General features: G+C 39.9%; 1 protein-coding gene across 1 annotated transcript in view; it reads right to left on the reverse strand.

Annotated features, from left to right (window-relative positions):
* Positions 1-12,871: 12,871 nt before the first annotated feature.
* grik1b (glutamate receptor, ionotropic, kainate 1b) overlaps positions 12,872-15,671 on the reverse strand; it is a 44,856-nt gene continuing 42,056 nt past the window's right edge. The window contains exons 14-15 of the mRNA XM_036557315.1: positions 14,976-15,201; positions 12,872-14,248 (exon numbers count right to left, since the gene is read on the reverse strand). Of these exons, the coding sequence (XP_036413208.1) occupies positions 13,959-14,248; positions 14,976-15,201 (516 nt within the window). The 3' untranslated portion in view covers positions 12,872-13,958. The remainder of the gene's footprint in view (positions 14,249-14,975; positions 15,202-15,671) is intronic.

Below are 15,671 nucleotides of genomic sequence, written 5' to 3' on the forward strand. Positions count from 1 at the left end.
GTGTTAGGTCTGTTTATGGTCTTTGTGTTTGGTCTCTGTGTAAGGTCTGTTTATGGTCTCTGTTTCTGGTCTTTGTGTTTGGTGTCAGTGCTTGGGCTGTATTTGGTCTCTGTGTGAGGTCTGTTTCTGGTCTCTGTGTTTGGTCTGTTTCTGGTCTTTGTGTTTGGTCTCTGTGTTTGTTTGGTCTCTGTGTGAGGTCTGTTTATGGTCTCTGTTTCTGATCTTTGTGTTTGGTCTCAGTGCTTGGGCTGTATTTGGTCTCTGTGTGAGGTCTGTTTCTGGTCTCTGTGTTTGGTCTCTGTGTAAGGTCTCTGTGTTTGGTCTGTTTCTGGTCTCTGTGTTTGGTCTTTGTGTTTGTTTGGTCTCTGTGTGAGGTCTGTTTCTGGTCTTTGTGTTTGGTCTCTGTGTAAGGTCTGTTTCTGGTCTCTGTTTCTGATCTTTGTGTTTGGTCTCAGTGTTTGGGCTGTATTTGGTCTCTGTGTGAGGTCTGTTTCTGGTCTCTGTGTTTGGTCTCAGTGTTTGGGCTGTATTTGGTCTCTGTGTGAGGTCTGTTTCTGGTCTCTGTGTTTGATTTCTTTGTAAGGTCTGTTTCTGTTCTCTGTTTAGTCTATTTGTAAGGTCTGTTTCTGGTCTCTGTGTTTGGTCTCAGTGTTTGGTCTCAGTGTTTGGTCTCTGTGTATGGTCTGTTTTGAACCATGTAAAGTCAATTTTATTCTGTAAGCTCCATCTTTATGGAGGCTACATCCACAGTAAAAACACTGCAACTTAAAAGTCAAAGTTATCGCTGACAACAACAAAGTCATGTTTTCATGTAAATGAATTATTTCTTGTAGCTCAATGAAACAAGAGGAGAAATTGTGTGGAGTGTGCAGATTCTAAACTTTAAATCTTTCTCTGTAGAAGTGGAGATATTTTATTATGAATTCATTTTGATGAAAAGTTATTGTTGCGTGTATAGTTTTTATTTTTTTTTGAGTAAGCTCAATTTAAACTATTCTGTTAACCTAAAATAAGATACAGTACTGAAGTACTAAAAAAGTTTATTTTTTAATACAACTTTTGACTAAAATAAGTTGACAAAATTGAATTTTGTGCAGAAGGTTGATTTTTTTTTTCAGTGCAAACATAAAAATTCTTTAAATAAAAAAACATTTGTAGAATTTTTAATTGTAAAATAAAAATGAACATATAATTGAAGAATTTTATTTTATTTATAAAATAAAAATATAAAATAAATTTTTTCTTAGTTTTTTACTTTTATTTTCTTTTATTACTGTCACTTTGCATAGTTTAAACTTTTAATTTTGTATTTTGTTTTTTATTTTCTATTTTCTAATTATAAAACAAAAATAAAAAATATGTTGTTTTTTTCTCGGTTTTTCACTTTTATTTTCTTTTTACTGTTTCTTTGCATAGTTTAAACTGTTCAATTTTTATTTTATTTTATCTAGTATTTTACTTTTTGTGTACTTTATGCATGAAGTTAATAAGTTGTTATTATTATTGTTGCTGCTGTTGATAATATTACAGAACGTAAATCAAATGTAAATGTAATTCAGGTCAGTCACATCTGTGGACAAAGTGTGGATCCATTTTATTTAGCCTGTATATAATTAAACTACCTAATTACAATAAATAATACAGCAGAATGACAGTAATAATTCGTGAATTCTTTAAAAGTTCACAGCCCAATCAGGGATCGCTCTAAGTTGCCTGTTCTCCATCGTAATTCTCCAGGTCTGAGTGCATCATCAGCACTGTATGATCAGTATCTGGCGGTGGGCCGAGGGGAGTCGTTCGTGTTATTATTCGAGGTCGTATCACGCGTCCAATCATTTCCTGTCTGACTCTAATATAACACTTCCATTATTTAGCCTGTATTGACCTGCAGTGATAAAGCTGATCTCTCCGCTGCTGTAACAGATCTGAATCAGACTGATCTGATCTGAGCTGCACTACAGAGGCTCTGATTAATGTTTTCATTAAACACCCTGGCCGGACGGCTGCTGGTGATTTATGTAGCCGGGCGTGTGTTTGGAAGAACGTATGGCCTCAGCACTTTGGTTATACTCGTATAATCAAAGACAGGATAAAGTCATAGTGCATAAGAGATCCGGAGTGAGCTGGTAGGGATTCGGACTGTTTTTGCCATATTTTTTGTTATTTTCTGAAATCAAAATAACAGAAAAAAGAATGTATTACAAAATTACACAAATGTGTTGTCTTGGACGAGCTCTACAGAACGCTGGTAAAATCATGGCATGGGCAGAGCATGGATACATCAATCACATTTGTGGGCGTAGCATGGATAATTCAGTCACATTTGTGTGCGTGATATAGATAGGGTAATCACATTTGTGGGAGGAGTACGGATAAGTCAGTCACATTTGTGGGCGGAATACGAATACATCAATCACATTTTTTGGCGGTGTATGGATATGTCAACCACATTTGTGGGCGGAGTATGGATCTGTCAATCACATTTGTGGGCGGAGTATGGATCTGTCAGTCACATTTGTGGGTGGAGTACAGATATGTCAATCACAGTTTTGGGTGGAGTATGGATATGTCAATCACATTTGCTGGCGGAATACGGATAAGTCAGTCACATTTTTGGGCGAAGTATAGATATGTCAATCACATTTGAGGGCGGAATATGATATGTCAATCACATTTGTTTTCGGAGTACGGATACATCAATCACATTTGTTGGCCGAATACAGATATGTCAATCACATTTGTGGGCGGAATACAGATACGTCAATCACATTTGTTGGCGGAGTACAGATATGTCAATCACATTTTTGGGCGAAGTACGGATACGTCAATCACATTTGAGGGCGGAGTATGATATGTCAATCACATTTGTTTTCGGAGTACGGATACATCAATCACATTTGTTGGCAGAATACAGATACGTCAGTCACACTTGTTGGCAGAATACAGATACATCAATCACATTTGTTGGCAGGATAAAGATATGTCAATTACATTTGTTGGCAGGATACAGATATGTCAATTACATTTGTTGGCAGGATACAGATATGTCAATCACATTTGTTGGCAGGATACAGATATGTCACTTACATTTGTTGGCAGGATACAGATATGTCAATTACATTTGTTGGTGGAAAACAGATACATCAATCACATTTGTTGGCAGGATACAGATATGTCAATTACATTTGTTGGCAGGATACAGATATGTCAATTACATTTGTTGGCAGGATACAGATATGTCAATCACATTTGTTGGCAGGATACAGATATGTCAATTACATTTGTTGGCAGGATACAGATATGTCAATCACATTTGTTGGTGGAAAACAGATACATCAATCACATTTTTGGGCGAAGTACAGATATGTCAGTTCCATTTGTAAGCGGAGTATGATATGTCAATCACATTTGTGGGTGGATTATGATATGTCAATCACATTTGTGGGTGGAGTATGATATGTCAATCACATTTGTGGGTGGAGTATGGACATATCAGTCACATTGTGAGGTGCACATGTATAAATAAATCACATTTGTTGGCGGAGTACAGATAAGTCAATCACATTTGTGAGCGGTGTACGGATATGTCAGTCACATTTGTGGGTGGAGTATGGATGTCAATCACATTTGTGGGCCGGTGCACAGATATGTCAGTCACATATGTGGGTGGAGTATGGATATGTCAGTCACATTTGTGGGTGGAGTACGAATATGTCAATCACATTTGTTGGCGGAAAACAGATATGTCAGTCACATTTGTGCGGAGTATGGATATGTCAGTCACATTTGTGGGTGGAGTACGGATATGTCAGTCACATTTGAGGGCAGAGTATGGATATGTCAATCACATTTGTGGGCGGAGTATGGATCTGTCAATCACATTTGTGGGCGGAGTATGGATCTGTCAGTCACATTTGTGGGTGGAGTACAGATATGTCAATCACATTTGCTGGCGGAATACGGATAAGTCAGTCACATTTGTGGGCGAAGTATGGATATGTCAATCACATTTGAGGGCAGAGTATGATATGTCAATCACATTTGTTTTCGGAGTACGGATACATCAATCACATTTGTTGGCAGAATACAGATATGTCAATCACATTTGTGGGCGGAATACAGATACGTCAATCACATTTGTTGGCGGAGTACAGATATGTCAATCACATTTTTGGGCGAAGTACGGATACGTCAATCACATTTGAGGGCGGAGTATGATATGTCAATCACATTTGTTTTCGGAGTACGGATACATCAATCACATTTGTTGGCAGGATACAGATATGTCAATCACATTTGTGGGCGGAATACAGATACGTCAATCACATTTGTTGGCGGAGTACAGATATGTCAATCACATTTTTGGGCGAAGTACGGATACGTCAATCACATTTGAGGGCGGAGTATGATATGTCAATCACATTTGTTTTCGGAGTACGGATACATCAATCACATTTGTTGGCAGAATACAGATACGTCAGTCACACTGGTTGGCAGAATACAGATGCGTCAATCACACTTGTTGGCAGAATACAGATATATCAATTACATTTGTTGGCAGGATACAGATATGTCAATTACATTTGTTGGCAGGATACAGATATGTCAATCACATTTGTTGGTGGAAAACAGATACATCAATCACATTTTTGGGCGAAGTACAGATATGTCAGTTCCATTTGTAAGCGGAGTATGATATGTCAATCACATTTGTGGGTGGATTATGATATGTCAATCACATTTGTGGGTGGAGTATGATATGTCAATCACATTTGTGGGTGGAGTATGGACATATCAGTCACATTGTGAGGTGCACATGTATAAATAAATCACATTTGTTGGCGGAGTACAGATAAGTCAATCACATTTGTGAGCGGTGTACGGATATGTCAGTCACATTTGTGGGTGGAGTATGGATGTCAATCACATTTGTGGGCCGGTGCACAGATATGTCAGTCACATATGTGGGTGGAGTATGGATATGTCAGTCACATTTGTGGGTGGAGTACGAATATGTCAATCACATTTGTTGGCGGAAAACAGATATGTCAGTCACATTTGTGCGGAGTATGGATATGTCAGTCACATTTGTGCGGAGTATGGATATGTCAGTCACATTTGTGGGTGGAGTACGGATATGTCAGTCACATTTGTGGGTGGAGTACGGATATGTCAATCACATTTGTGGGCGGAGTATGGATCTGTCAATCACATTTGTGGGCGGAGTATGGATCTGTCAGTCACATTTGTGGGTGGAGTACAGATATGTCAATCACAGTTTTGGGTGGAGTATGGATATGTCAATCACATTTGCTGGCGGAATACGGATAAGTCAGTCACATTTGTGGGCGAAGTATGGATATGTCAATCACATTTGAGGGCGGAGTATGATATGTCAATCACATTTGTTTTCGGAGTACGGATACATCAATCACATTTGTTGGCAGAATACAGATATGTCAATCACATTTGTGGGCGGAATACAGATACGTCAATCACATTTGTTGGCGGAGTACAGATATGTCAATCCCATTTTTGGGCGAAGTACGGATACGTCAATCACATTTGAGGGCGGAGTATGATATGTCAATCACATTTGTTTTCGGAGTACGGATACATCAATCACATTTGTTGGCAGAATACAGATACGTCAGTCACACTTGTTGGCAGAATACAGATACATCAATCACATTTGTTGGCAGGATACAGATATGTCAATTACATTTGTTGGCAGGATACAGATATGTCAATCACATTTGTTGGTGGAAAACATACATCAATCACATTTTTGGGCGAAGTACAGATATGTCAGTTCCATTTGTAAGCGGAGTACGATATGTCAATCACATTTGTGGGTGGATTATGATATGTCAATCACATTTGTGGGTGGAGTATGATATGTCAATCACATTTGTGGGTGGAGTATGGACATATCAGTCACATTGTGAGGTGCACATGTATAAATAAATCACATTTGTTGGCGGAGTACAGATAAGTCAGTCACATTTGTGAGCGGTGTACGGATATGTCAGTCACATTTGTGGGTGGAGTATGGATGTCAATCACATTTGTGGGCCGGTGCACAGATATGTCAGTCACATTTGTGGGTGGAGTACGAATATGTCAATCACATTTGTTGGCGGAAAACAGATATGTCAGTCACATTTGTAGGTGGAGTACGAATATGTCAATCACATTTGTTGCCGAAATACAGATATGTCAATCACATTTGTGGGCGGAGTATGGATATGTCAGTCACGTTTGAGGGCGGAGTATGGATATGTCTGTGTGTCTATGTTGTGTCTATGAATCTACCGTTAGACTAAGTTTTCATGGAAAAGTGTAATCTAGCTGGCTCTGTGGCGAATTAGTGTTAGCCTAACACCTCTTATCCTAGATGCTAGTTAGCCACTGACTTTTTCATTAAACTACAATCCGCTTAATCGCTAATGCCTCAACATTGACTCACTGCATTTTTTCACCAAATAATATTGAAAAGAAAACAAAAACATACAAGTCCAAAGGGGGCTTGGGGTCCTAATACATTTTGGTCATAGCTAGAAGCAGCTCATAACTCCACAGCCCTGCGTAAACATGTTTCTCCTCAGCTGAAAAGCAGCTGTTATGGGAAGATGTCTGAGTTCCAGTCGGTACAGAAGTTCTCAGCCCACTCTAAGAGCTGCGTTTAAATTCTGTAGAAAATGACTGTCATCCACTCTCAAATAAGCCTAAATCTCCATATTCAGAGGAGCCTCCCTCCACCTGCTGCGGAGATTGTTCCTCCACAGAACCTCAGAGTCTACATCATTCACACAAACACATCCAGAGACAGCGGAGAATCCGCAGTGCAGGTCTCAGCTCGGATCACTCCTGCTGCTCCTCATCTGGTGGAGGGAGCGTACGTATCTGGCGTGGAGTTTCTGAGTGGGCCGCTAGTGTGGAGGGTGTTTTCAGAGCAGATGGTGATGCTTACTCAGGCTGGTTTTAAGGCTTTATGAGGAAACAGCTAAATCTCCTCAGATTTCTGTAGAAGCGGAGGTGAGCGCTTGCTCCACGGCTTCAGCGCCTCCACCCACAAGCACACAACTCGAACTGAGGCTTATTTGTGAAGAAAGGAAATAGAAAAAGTCTTTATTGAGTTCAACAACAGACCCACTTCTGTTTGTCTTGCTTTTAAAGCTGTCAATGAAAATCATTCTGACTGAAAATAACCATCTTTCTCAACCACCTCTTTGCTAACCAGGTTTTTCTGTGGTGTTTGCTAACCATCCCTGCTGAAAAAAAAACCCCATAGAAACCATTAACCATTTCTGTTGGTTCCTGATGTTTTTGTAACGTGTTTTGGCTTTTTTAATGGGTTAACTTCACAATGTAAAGGATCCCAATGGTTTAACAGGTGACCAATGGCTGATTCTTGATGTATTTGATGGTTTCCTAATAGGATCTAAAGGTGTTCTACAGGAAACTAGTGGCAACCACTACGCCATTTCCCTATTAGAAAGCAAAACCATTAGGTTTTAATGGTTTCTAATGGTCGTTATTTACTATATATATTTACGTATTTATTTGCCGAGTTTTTGCTAACCGTCTCTTTGCTAAATATCTCTCAAGCCATCACTTCGTTAATCATCTCATTGCTAAACATGTTTTTTGCTAACTTTCTCTTCTCATGTTCTTGCCGATTATATATAAGCTAAACCTCTCTTTGCCAACTGTTCCTTTTCTAACCATTCATTGCTAATTGTCTCATTGATAATCATCTCTTTGATAGTGTTTTCGCTGTGTTTTTGCTAACCGTCTTTTTGCTAAATACCTTTAAAACCATCTCTTTGCTAACCACGTTCTTGCTAATCATCTCTTTGCTAGAGATGTTTTTGCTAACACTCTCTTTTAACGTCTTCTTGTTAACTGTGTCTTTGCCAAACAACTCTTTGCTGATTAACCATCTCTTTTCTAATCATCTCTTTGCTAACCCTGTTTTTGCTAATCATCTCTTTGCTAACCCTGTTTTTGCTAATCATCGCTTTGCTAACCCTGTTTTTGCTAATCATCCCTTTGCTAACCCTGTTTTTGCTAATCATATCTTTGCTAACCCTGTTTTTGCTAATCATATCTTTGCTAACCCTGTTTTTGCTAATCATCTCTTTGCTAACCCTGTTTTTGCTAATCATCTCTTTGCTAACCGTGTTTTTGCTAATCATCTCTTTGCTAACCCTGTTTTTGCTAATCATCCCTTTGCTAACCCTGTTTTTGCTAATCATCTCTTTGCTAACCCTGTTTTTGCTAATGATCTCTTTGCTAACCCTGTTTTTGCTAATCATCCCTTTGCTAACCGTGTTTTTGCTAATCATCCCTTTGCTAACTGTGTTTTTGCTAATCATCTCTTTGCTAACTGTGTCTTTGCTAATCATCCCTTTGCTAACCCTGTTTTTGCTAATCATCCCTTTGCTAACCCTGTTTTTGCTAATCATTCCTTTGCTAACTGTGTCTTTGCTAATCATCCCTTTGCTAACCCTGTTTTTGCTAATCATCCCTTTGCTAACTGTGTCTTTGCTAATCATCCCTTTGCTAACCCTGTTTTTGCTAATCATCTCTTTGCTAACCGTGTTTTTGCTAATCATCCCTTTGCTAACCCTGTTTTTGCTAATCATCCCTTTGCTAACTGTGTCTTTGCTAATCATCCCTTTGCTAACCCTGTTTTTGCTAATCATCTCTTTGCTAACCGTGTTTTTGCTAATCATCCCTTTGCTAACCCTGTTTTTGCTAATCATCCCTTTGCTAACTGTGTCTTTGCTAATCATCCCTTTGCTAACCCTGTTTTTGCTAATCATCCCTTTGCTAACTGTGTCTTTGCTAATCATCCCTTTGCTAACCGTGTTTTTGCTAATCATCCCTTTGCTAACTGTGTCTTTGCTAATCATCCCTTTGCTAACCCTGTTTTTGCTAATCATCCCTTTGCTAACTGTGTCTTTGCTAATCACCCCTTTGCTAACCCTGTTTTTGCTAATCATCCCTTTGCTAACTGTGTCTTTGCTAATCATCCCTTTGCTAACCGTGTTTTTGCTAATCATCCCTTTGCTAACTGTGTCTTTGCTAATCATCCCTTTGCTAACCCTGTTTTTGCTAGCCTTTCTTTCCTAACTCTCTGCTAACTGTCCTTGCTAACCATCTCTTCGCTAAATCTCCTGTACGGGCACTTGTTCCAGGTTGTGGTGCACACATTCCTGCTGGTGACCAAAATAAAAGCATGGCTGATGACAACATTATAACAATAAAAAAAAAGGGAACAGAAATGAACTTTATGACAAAACAAATGTGAGAATAAATAATGAAAAAATTACAGCATGATTTTGGTTCCACTGGCCATTTCCAGCGTTCTGACACTGGTGTAATCCGGTAAATTCTGTCTGCCTGTACTGTGACTTTGCGGCTGTGGTCTACGAGCAGTGCGAAAGCTCGCGGATGAAAGGAACAGATCTGGGTGGTATTGTGTCTGTGGAGCATAATCTTAAATCAATTTTAAAGTGAAGATGTTTGACCTGCATGTGATCAGATTTTCATTCTGCGTGTAATAAATCCACAGCCCACTGCAGGACGGTCTCTTTGATGGGCTTTAGCCTGAAGCTGAGTCTGATAATTGTATGGAAATTGGTGAATATGTGACAGCAGAGGAAATGCAGCGTGTGGTTTAGGGAGGGAGGTGGTATCTGAGAGCCGTTTTTTGAGGTCTGATTTGTCACAGAATGCATTTTAGAAAGCGTAAACCAAAGATTTTTGACCAACTCAACAAAAGCTTGTTTGTTTTGTTTCTGCATATGTAAAAAAGCAAGAAACGCCAATACAGTTGTTCAGACGTTAGTCATGCAAAACACTGATGTAGCTTTTGTGCCGTCTCGCCCTGTGTTCAAAGTTGAAAATTATTATTATATCATTATTATTATCATTATTTATCATTACCACAAGAAGCTTTTTGTGTTGCATTTATTTATTTATTTTTTTTGTATTGTAGTTTTTGATAGTATTTTTTTTTGGTACTATTTTGTCTTTTCCAATTCATCCATGCCAGAAAAAAACATAAATCGTGACGTATCATGTACTGTGAAAACTTTTTGAAGTATCATGATATTACATTTTTTATGTATCGCCCACCTCTAGTTGGCTTATTTGGTCACCAAATAAACAAACGCAGTGCACAGTGCTTAGCTAACATGTTAACAGCTCTGCTCACCCCAGAATATTTTCTAGCTAAGTAAAGCACCAACACAGGTTCAGATGATTTGAACCAGAGGGAGTGAAGTTGAGGAGCTGGTGCTGAAGATACAGAGAGGAGAAATGAATCCTGTGTTTACCGACTGCCTTTAAAATATATGTTTGTTTCAACGTCAAAACATCACAAAAACATGGCAAAAATGTGAAAGACAACAATAATAACTGATCAGATTCAGATTATCATAAAATATGCCCCTCTACTGTTCACGAACACAAGTGTGATTTGGATTGAAAGTTTAAAATCTGCACTTTCCACACAGTTTTCCCACTCGTTTGAATGAGCTACGAGTCAGAACGTTTCATATATAATTACAGTGTGGTCCTGTTCTAAGACCCCAGCTAACATGTCCAGATAGGCCACAGTCATGGGCCTCAATGAGACTACAGATGTGGGCCCCAGTTGGTTAATATTGTGGGCCCCAGTTAGTTATCATTGGGAGCCCCAGATGAGTTTATGTTGTGGGCCCCAGTTAGACTATAGATGTGGGCCCCAGTTGGTTAATATTGTGGGCCCCAGTTAATTATCATTGGGAGCCCCAGATGAGTTTATGTTGTGGACCCCAGTTAGACTATAGATGTGGGCCCCAGGAGGTTAATATTGTGGGCCCCAGTTGGTTAATACTGTTGACCCACCAGAGAACTGGAACTGTACTTTTTCCACTGGACATCGATACCAAAAGGTTCAGTTTTATAATAACCAAGACTAAGAGGATTTTTAAGGCATCCTCCTCTTTGTTTGGTAACACTTGCAGCTTAAGCTGATGACAATTTCTCGAGTTTTTTTGCTCTTCCGGGTGAAGATAAAGTCACTAAGCACTATTAGATCACAAATAAAACCAACTGAATGCATTCGTAACCTTTGAGGTCCAAGAACACTGAGTATGCATGTGAACGCTAACGTAATCATCCAGTATCTAAAATTCATCTACATAGTTCACAGTAACCACATCTACAAGTCTGCACCACCTCACTGAAGGCCTTGATGTGGGTTGAGAGAGGATATATTTACAGAAAAGATTTGAGAGACTATTGACTTCTAGTGTTTGCTAGCAACATTAGCCTTGTAACTCCAGTTTAAAGCTAAAGAAGCAAAATTTTATCTTGGCTGATTGACTACATCTAGAAAATGGTGTAATTTATGTAAAAAGTTTTATTTAAATTGGTAAATTTGTCACTGAACTGTTCATTTAAGCAAAGATAGCAAGCAAGGAAGACCACCAATGCAGCAGTTCCCTCTCTCAGGAGAAAACACTGAGCCTTGGCTCCACTTTACACATGATTATATGTCAACGTAGACGCTTTTGGGAATGTAAGTTAAGCTAACCAGCAAGCAACATAGCTAATTACCTAAATTAGACTCTTTGTAGTATCATGCTAGGAACCAAAAAGACCTTACAATTGTTAATCATGGTTATCATGGAGTCTCTGCTCCAAGCAAGTGGAAAATGAACTAGATCTAGAACCATAAGTTCAGTTCGTTCCCTGTTTGGGTTAGTTTTTGATTCTGAAGTGAAAAAAAACAAGCCCAAATGCCAAAAAATGATTGAAAAAAGATCAAACCAGAAACATCTCTATTTCTAAGCGTTAACAGTCATAAAACAGCCAGGAGTGATTTTATGGCAGAATATAATCTGAAAACATTGAAGATGTGGCTGATTACACATCCTTACACCCACTCATAACCAAACAACTTACATACAGAAGAACGATATGAATACAGTAGGAAACAAGAATGAATACAGGAAAGGGAAATAAAGGAAATGAAACGTCTCCACCATTCAAATATACATTAGAAAGAGACATTAGCAACCAAAAACACATTTACATGCATTTTCCTATAAGTCAAACAATATAAAAGAAGAATCACTGCATACACAATGGAGGAGAAGGAGGATTTTGAATAAATGGGTGAAGAAAGTTGCTTCCAGAGTTAAATCATATAAAGAAACAACACCAGAATCACTAATCAGTCATTACAGTTAAGCACATACAGTACTGTGCAAAGAATTATTGTTATTATTTCCAGTCAAAACAGAAATTAAGTACAAGTTTTTCATCTGTCAGTGTCAGAAAGAAGCAGAAAACTTGTTTAACAGAAAACATCCCCAAAGTTCAGTCTTAAAAGTCGGTTTAGCGTTTTCTGCTTCTCACGATCCAAATAGGCCCTTTTCAGATTTCCGCATTTTTTCTGCCGGAAGTTCTCGTTGCAGGTGACGCTGCTTCCGCTAAAGCAATAACAACAGCAATAATGATGAGTTGAGCCTGTACAGCTCACTCAAGTGTTAGAACTTGAAGCAAAACCAGCTTAACTCAGTTTCAGTGGTTTCTCAGCTGACGGTGAGCAGAGGAAAACAGGTTTGTGCAACTAATAAAGGAATAAACTTCGTCAAATGGAGTAAAAGAACCTCAGTGTCTGCATTTCAGCGCTGCTGACTAACGTTACACTGAACACGGGTCATGATTTAAAGTTGCTGCTGCAGCCGCTTTCAGAGGAACAGTTTTCACTTTCTCTCTCAAAATGATCAGCGACTGAGAGAGCGAGCGCTGGGGGGAGAGTAGATGTTCGTTCACTGGCGCCGGTGGTTCCACCTAAATGGTGCCTGAGCCACCAGAATGTAACTGCTGCACCGTTTAAGGTGGAACTGAAAAATTCGAACAAGAAGCTTCTTCAGCTTCGCGACTTTTTAGAGTTTGACAGTTTCTCTGTGCAGATTAAACGTATCAGGAAACCAGCTGTGTGTTTATAAATGCAAATCAGAAAAGGTCTGCAGTGGCGCTGCGGACACTGACGACCCGGCGTGCCCCCCTGTGGGGATGTGCACGTGTTTAGCTTTTTGCTGGCTTAACTAGTTTAATGTTAGCGAGCTGTTTCAACATCTCAGGCTAACATGGCTAATCCAGCGTTTTGGTTATAGTTTATTTCACCTCCAGCGATTTATCACTCTGTAGACGTTAACTTAGCTGAGATTGCTCAATCTTGGCAACTATGACAAAGATAAAGTTACACACCTTTCTGTGGTGCTGAAGTGATACGAACGCCTGTATTTCTGAGGTTAGTAACTGTCCGTAAGGTGGCGGAACCTTACCCAGCGGTTACGCACTTCCGTTTCTTGTGAAAAGGGCGTATAATCCCAATAAATAACTCATACTTAACCGCAGTTTTGACTGGAAATTAAAGAAATGAAAGGTGGTCTATGACTTTTGCCCAGTACTGTAATGTTTACCAATTAAAATAAAATGTTATTAATATATATAGATTGTGTTTTTAAATGTCCTTGTTCAGCATAAATCACCTTGTTCGGCCTCCTTCAGGTGTGAAAGAGAAAGCTCATGACAATTGTAGAGCTTTCGTAAAAGATATCTTAGGAAAAAGAGTTTCAGTAGAGAAGTTTTTCTTATCTACGTGAAAACTACGTTGAAACTAACTACCCTATGAAAGTTTTGCAATTGCCGCGTTGCAGTTCTTCATATCTTAAACTGCAGCGCAAGGATCGTCCCACCGAGTGGTCCAGCTTGATTTTTCAGTGCTGGTCATGTCCACGTACAGTCTGTGGGCAACCAAAGCTGAAATCAGCCCTGGTTCTGCTCCGTAAGTTGACTGTCCTGAACAAAAAATGTTCATAAAGAAGTTCCGAAGAACGTTTTGTGGGTAAGTCGTAGCGTCCACGGCTCTGGACATGTTCTGTCTGTCAGAACTTGTTGTGCCACTCGCACTGACCCACACTGACCTCCTCCACATCCAGGTTCTTGCGTGATTTGTAGATGAACTCTCCGATGGCCACGAAGACGGACAGCACCAGTCCAGCGGCCAGAACGATGAAAATTCCACCGATGTTCTCCACGCCGAGAGCGCTGGCCTCTTTGCTGTCTTCCTCCGGGCAGCCATTCCCTCTCCACCATTTCTCCTTCATCATGTGCAGCTTCCCTTCTTCCTGCAGCTGCAGGATCGCTATCGTCACCTTATCCCGATACGGAGAACCTGGAAAACATATCTTTATGTTATCTTTGATCTTTACAATTACGGATGTAAAGACATACTTATTTTCTTAGGTTTGGTACGATTTTCCATTCTGAGGTCAAGATTTGATTCTCACACTATTAGCTGATAGCTTGTTTACATTGAGACCTCCAACATCTCCAGTTGCAGAAGTTTCCAGGGTAGGAATCAGCTAAACAGCGATGGAGTCATGCCATAGAAGAGTCACCAACTCTACCTCCCAGCAGGTTTTACCTCCAACCCAAATCTAACTCACTTCATTCAGCCAATCAAGGACGTCTGAAGGCAATGATTAGATGAATCAGGTGGGGTCAATTAGAGTTGAAGCTAAAGTCTTCAAGAAGGTGGATCTCCAGAAGCAAGTTGGTGACCATTACCATAGATGAACCACTTTTGGCTCCCTAAAGCAAATGGTTCCCAATTCTGGTGCTGGACCCCTTGAACTGCACGTTTTTGTGTGCACACCTTCAGGAAGGGTGTGTTAATTAGTGGATTCGTTGGATCAGATGTGGGCAAACACTGGAATGCACAGGGCAGGGGGTCCTCCAGGGCCAGGATTGGGAACCACTGCCTGAAAGAATGTTTTAATTGATAGAGAAGCTTCTATGCAAGTTAAAGGTTTCTCATAGAAACCAGGAACCATTGAGGAATGTTTACTTTTAAGAGTGTGCTCTGTAGGTTCCTCAGAGTTCTCTGCTCCAGATCTTACCGATAGGGGTTCCCACTCCATACCCTTTGGAGTCTATGAGCCCCCCGATCTGGGTGAGGTTGCAGTTCCTCTGGCTGATGTACTCGATACTGGTGGACTCCATTAGTAGGGCGTAGTCTGTGGTCAGCACACGCTGGATCCCCTCACGGTTGTTCTTCACCAGCGCCGTGTTCTTACGGCTGCTCATAAAGGCCCACATCTTCTCGTAGGTGGAGATCTTGGATTTCTGTAAAACAGTAGAACACGTAGTTCATGGTATGACAGCGTGTTCGCCAGTAGTTCAATTTAAATTAGTTTTTTCATCGTTTTTTGATGGCTTAAGTTTCCAGGTCAACCTAATTATCAGTAAAACATCCACTTGCTTGTTCAGTAGTGTGAGCTTTCTGTGTCCAACTGTGTTGTCTATCACTATATAAAAGAAGGTCTATTGGAAAGGTTTAATCTCTGTTCCAGTATTTACTAGTTTTAAAATTTGCGAGGAGTTTTAGAACATCTAGGCCTCCAGGAGGAGCTAGAGCTTTTATCACTTTTCTAGAACCCTATAAAATGGTGGGGAAGTAGACAGTAACCCGCTTGTTGGTTCCTACAAACAGTTTGCTGCTGTTGTGGATCCAAGTGTTTCAACGCTCTTACAAAGTCCTTTGTTCGAGGAACTTTGCTTCAGTTTCTGTTCAGTTAGATTCTAACTGTATTGTT

Source organism: Colossoma macropomum, unplaced genomic scaffold, assembly GCF_904425465.1.
Source record: "Colossoma macropomum unplaced genomic scaffold, Colossoma_macropomum, whole genome shotgun sequence".
Taxonomy (NCBI): Eukaryota; Metazoa; Chordata; class Actinopteri; order Characiformes; family Serrasalmidae; genus Colossoma; species Colossoma macropomum.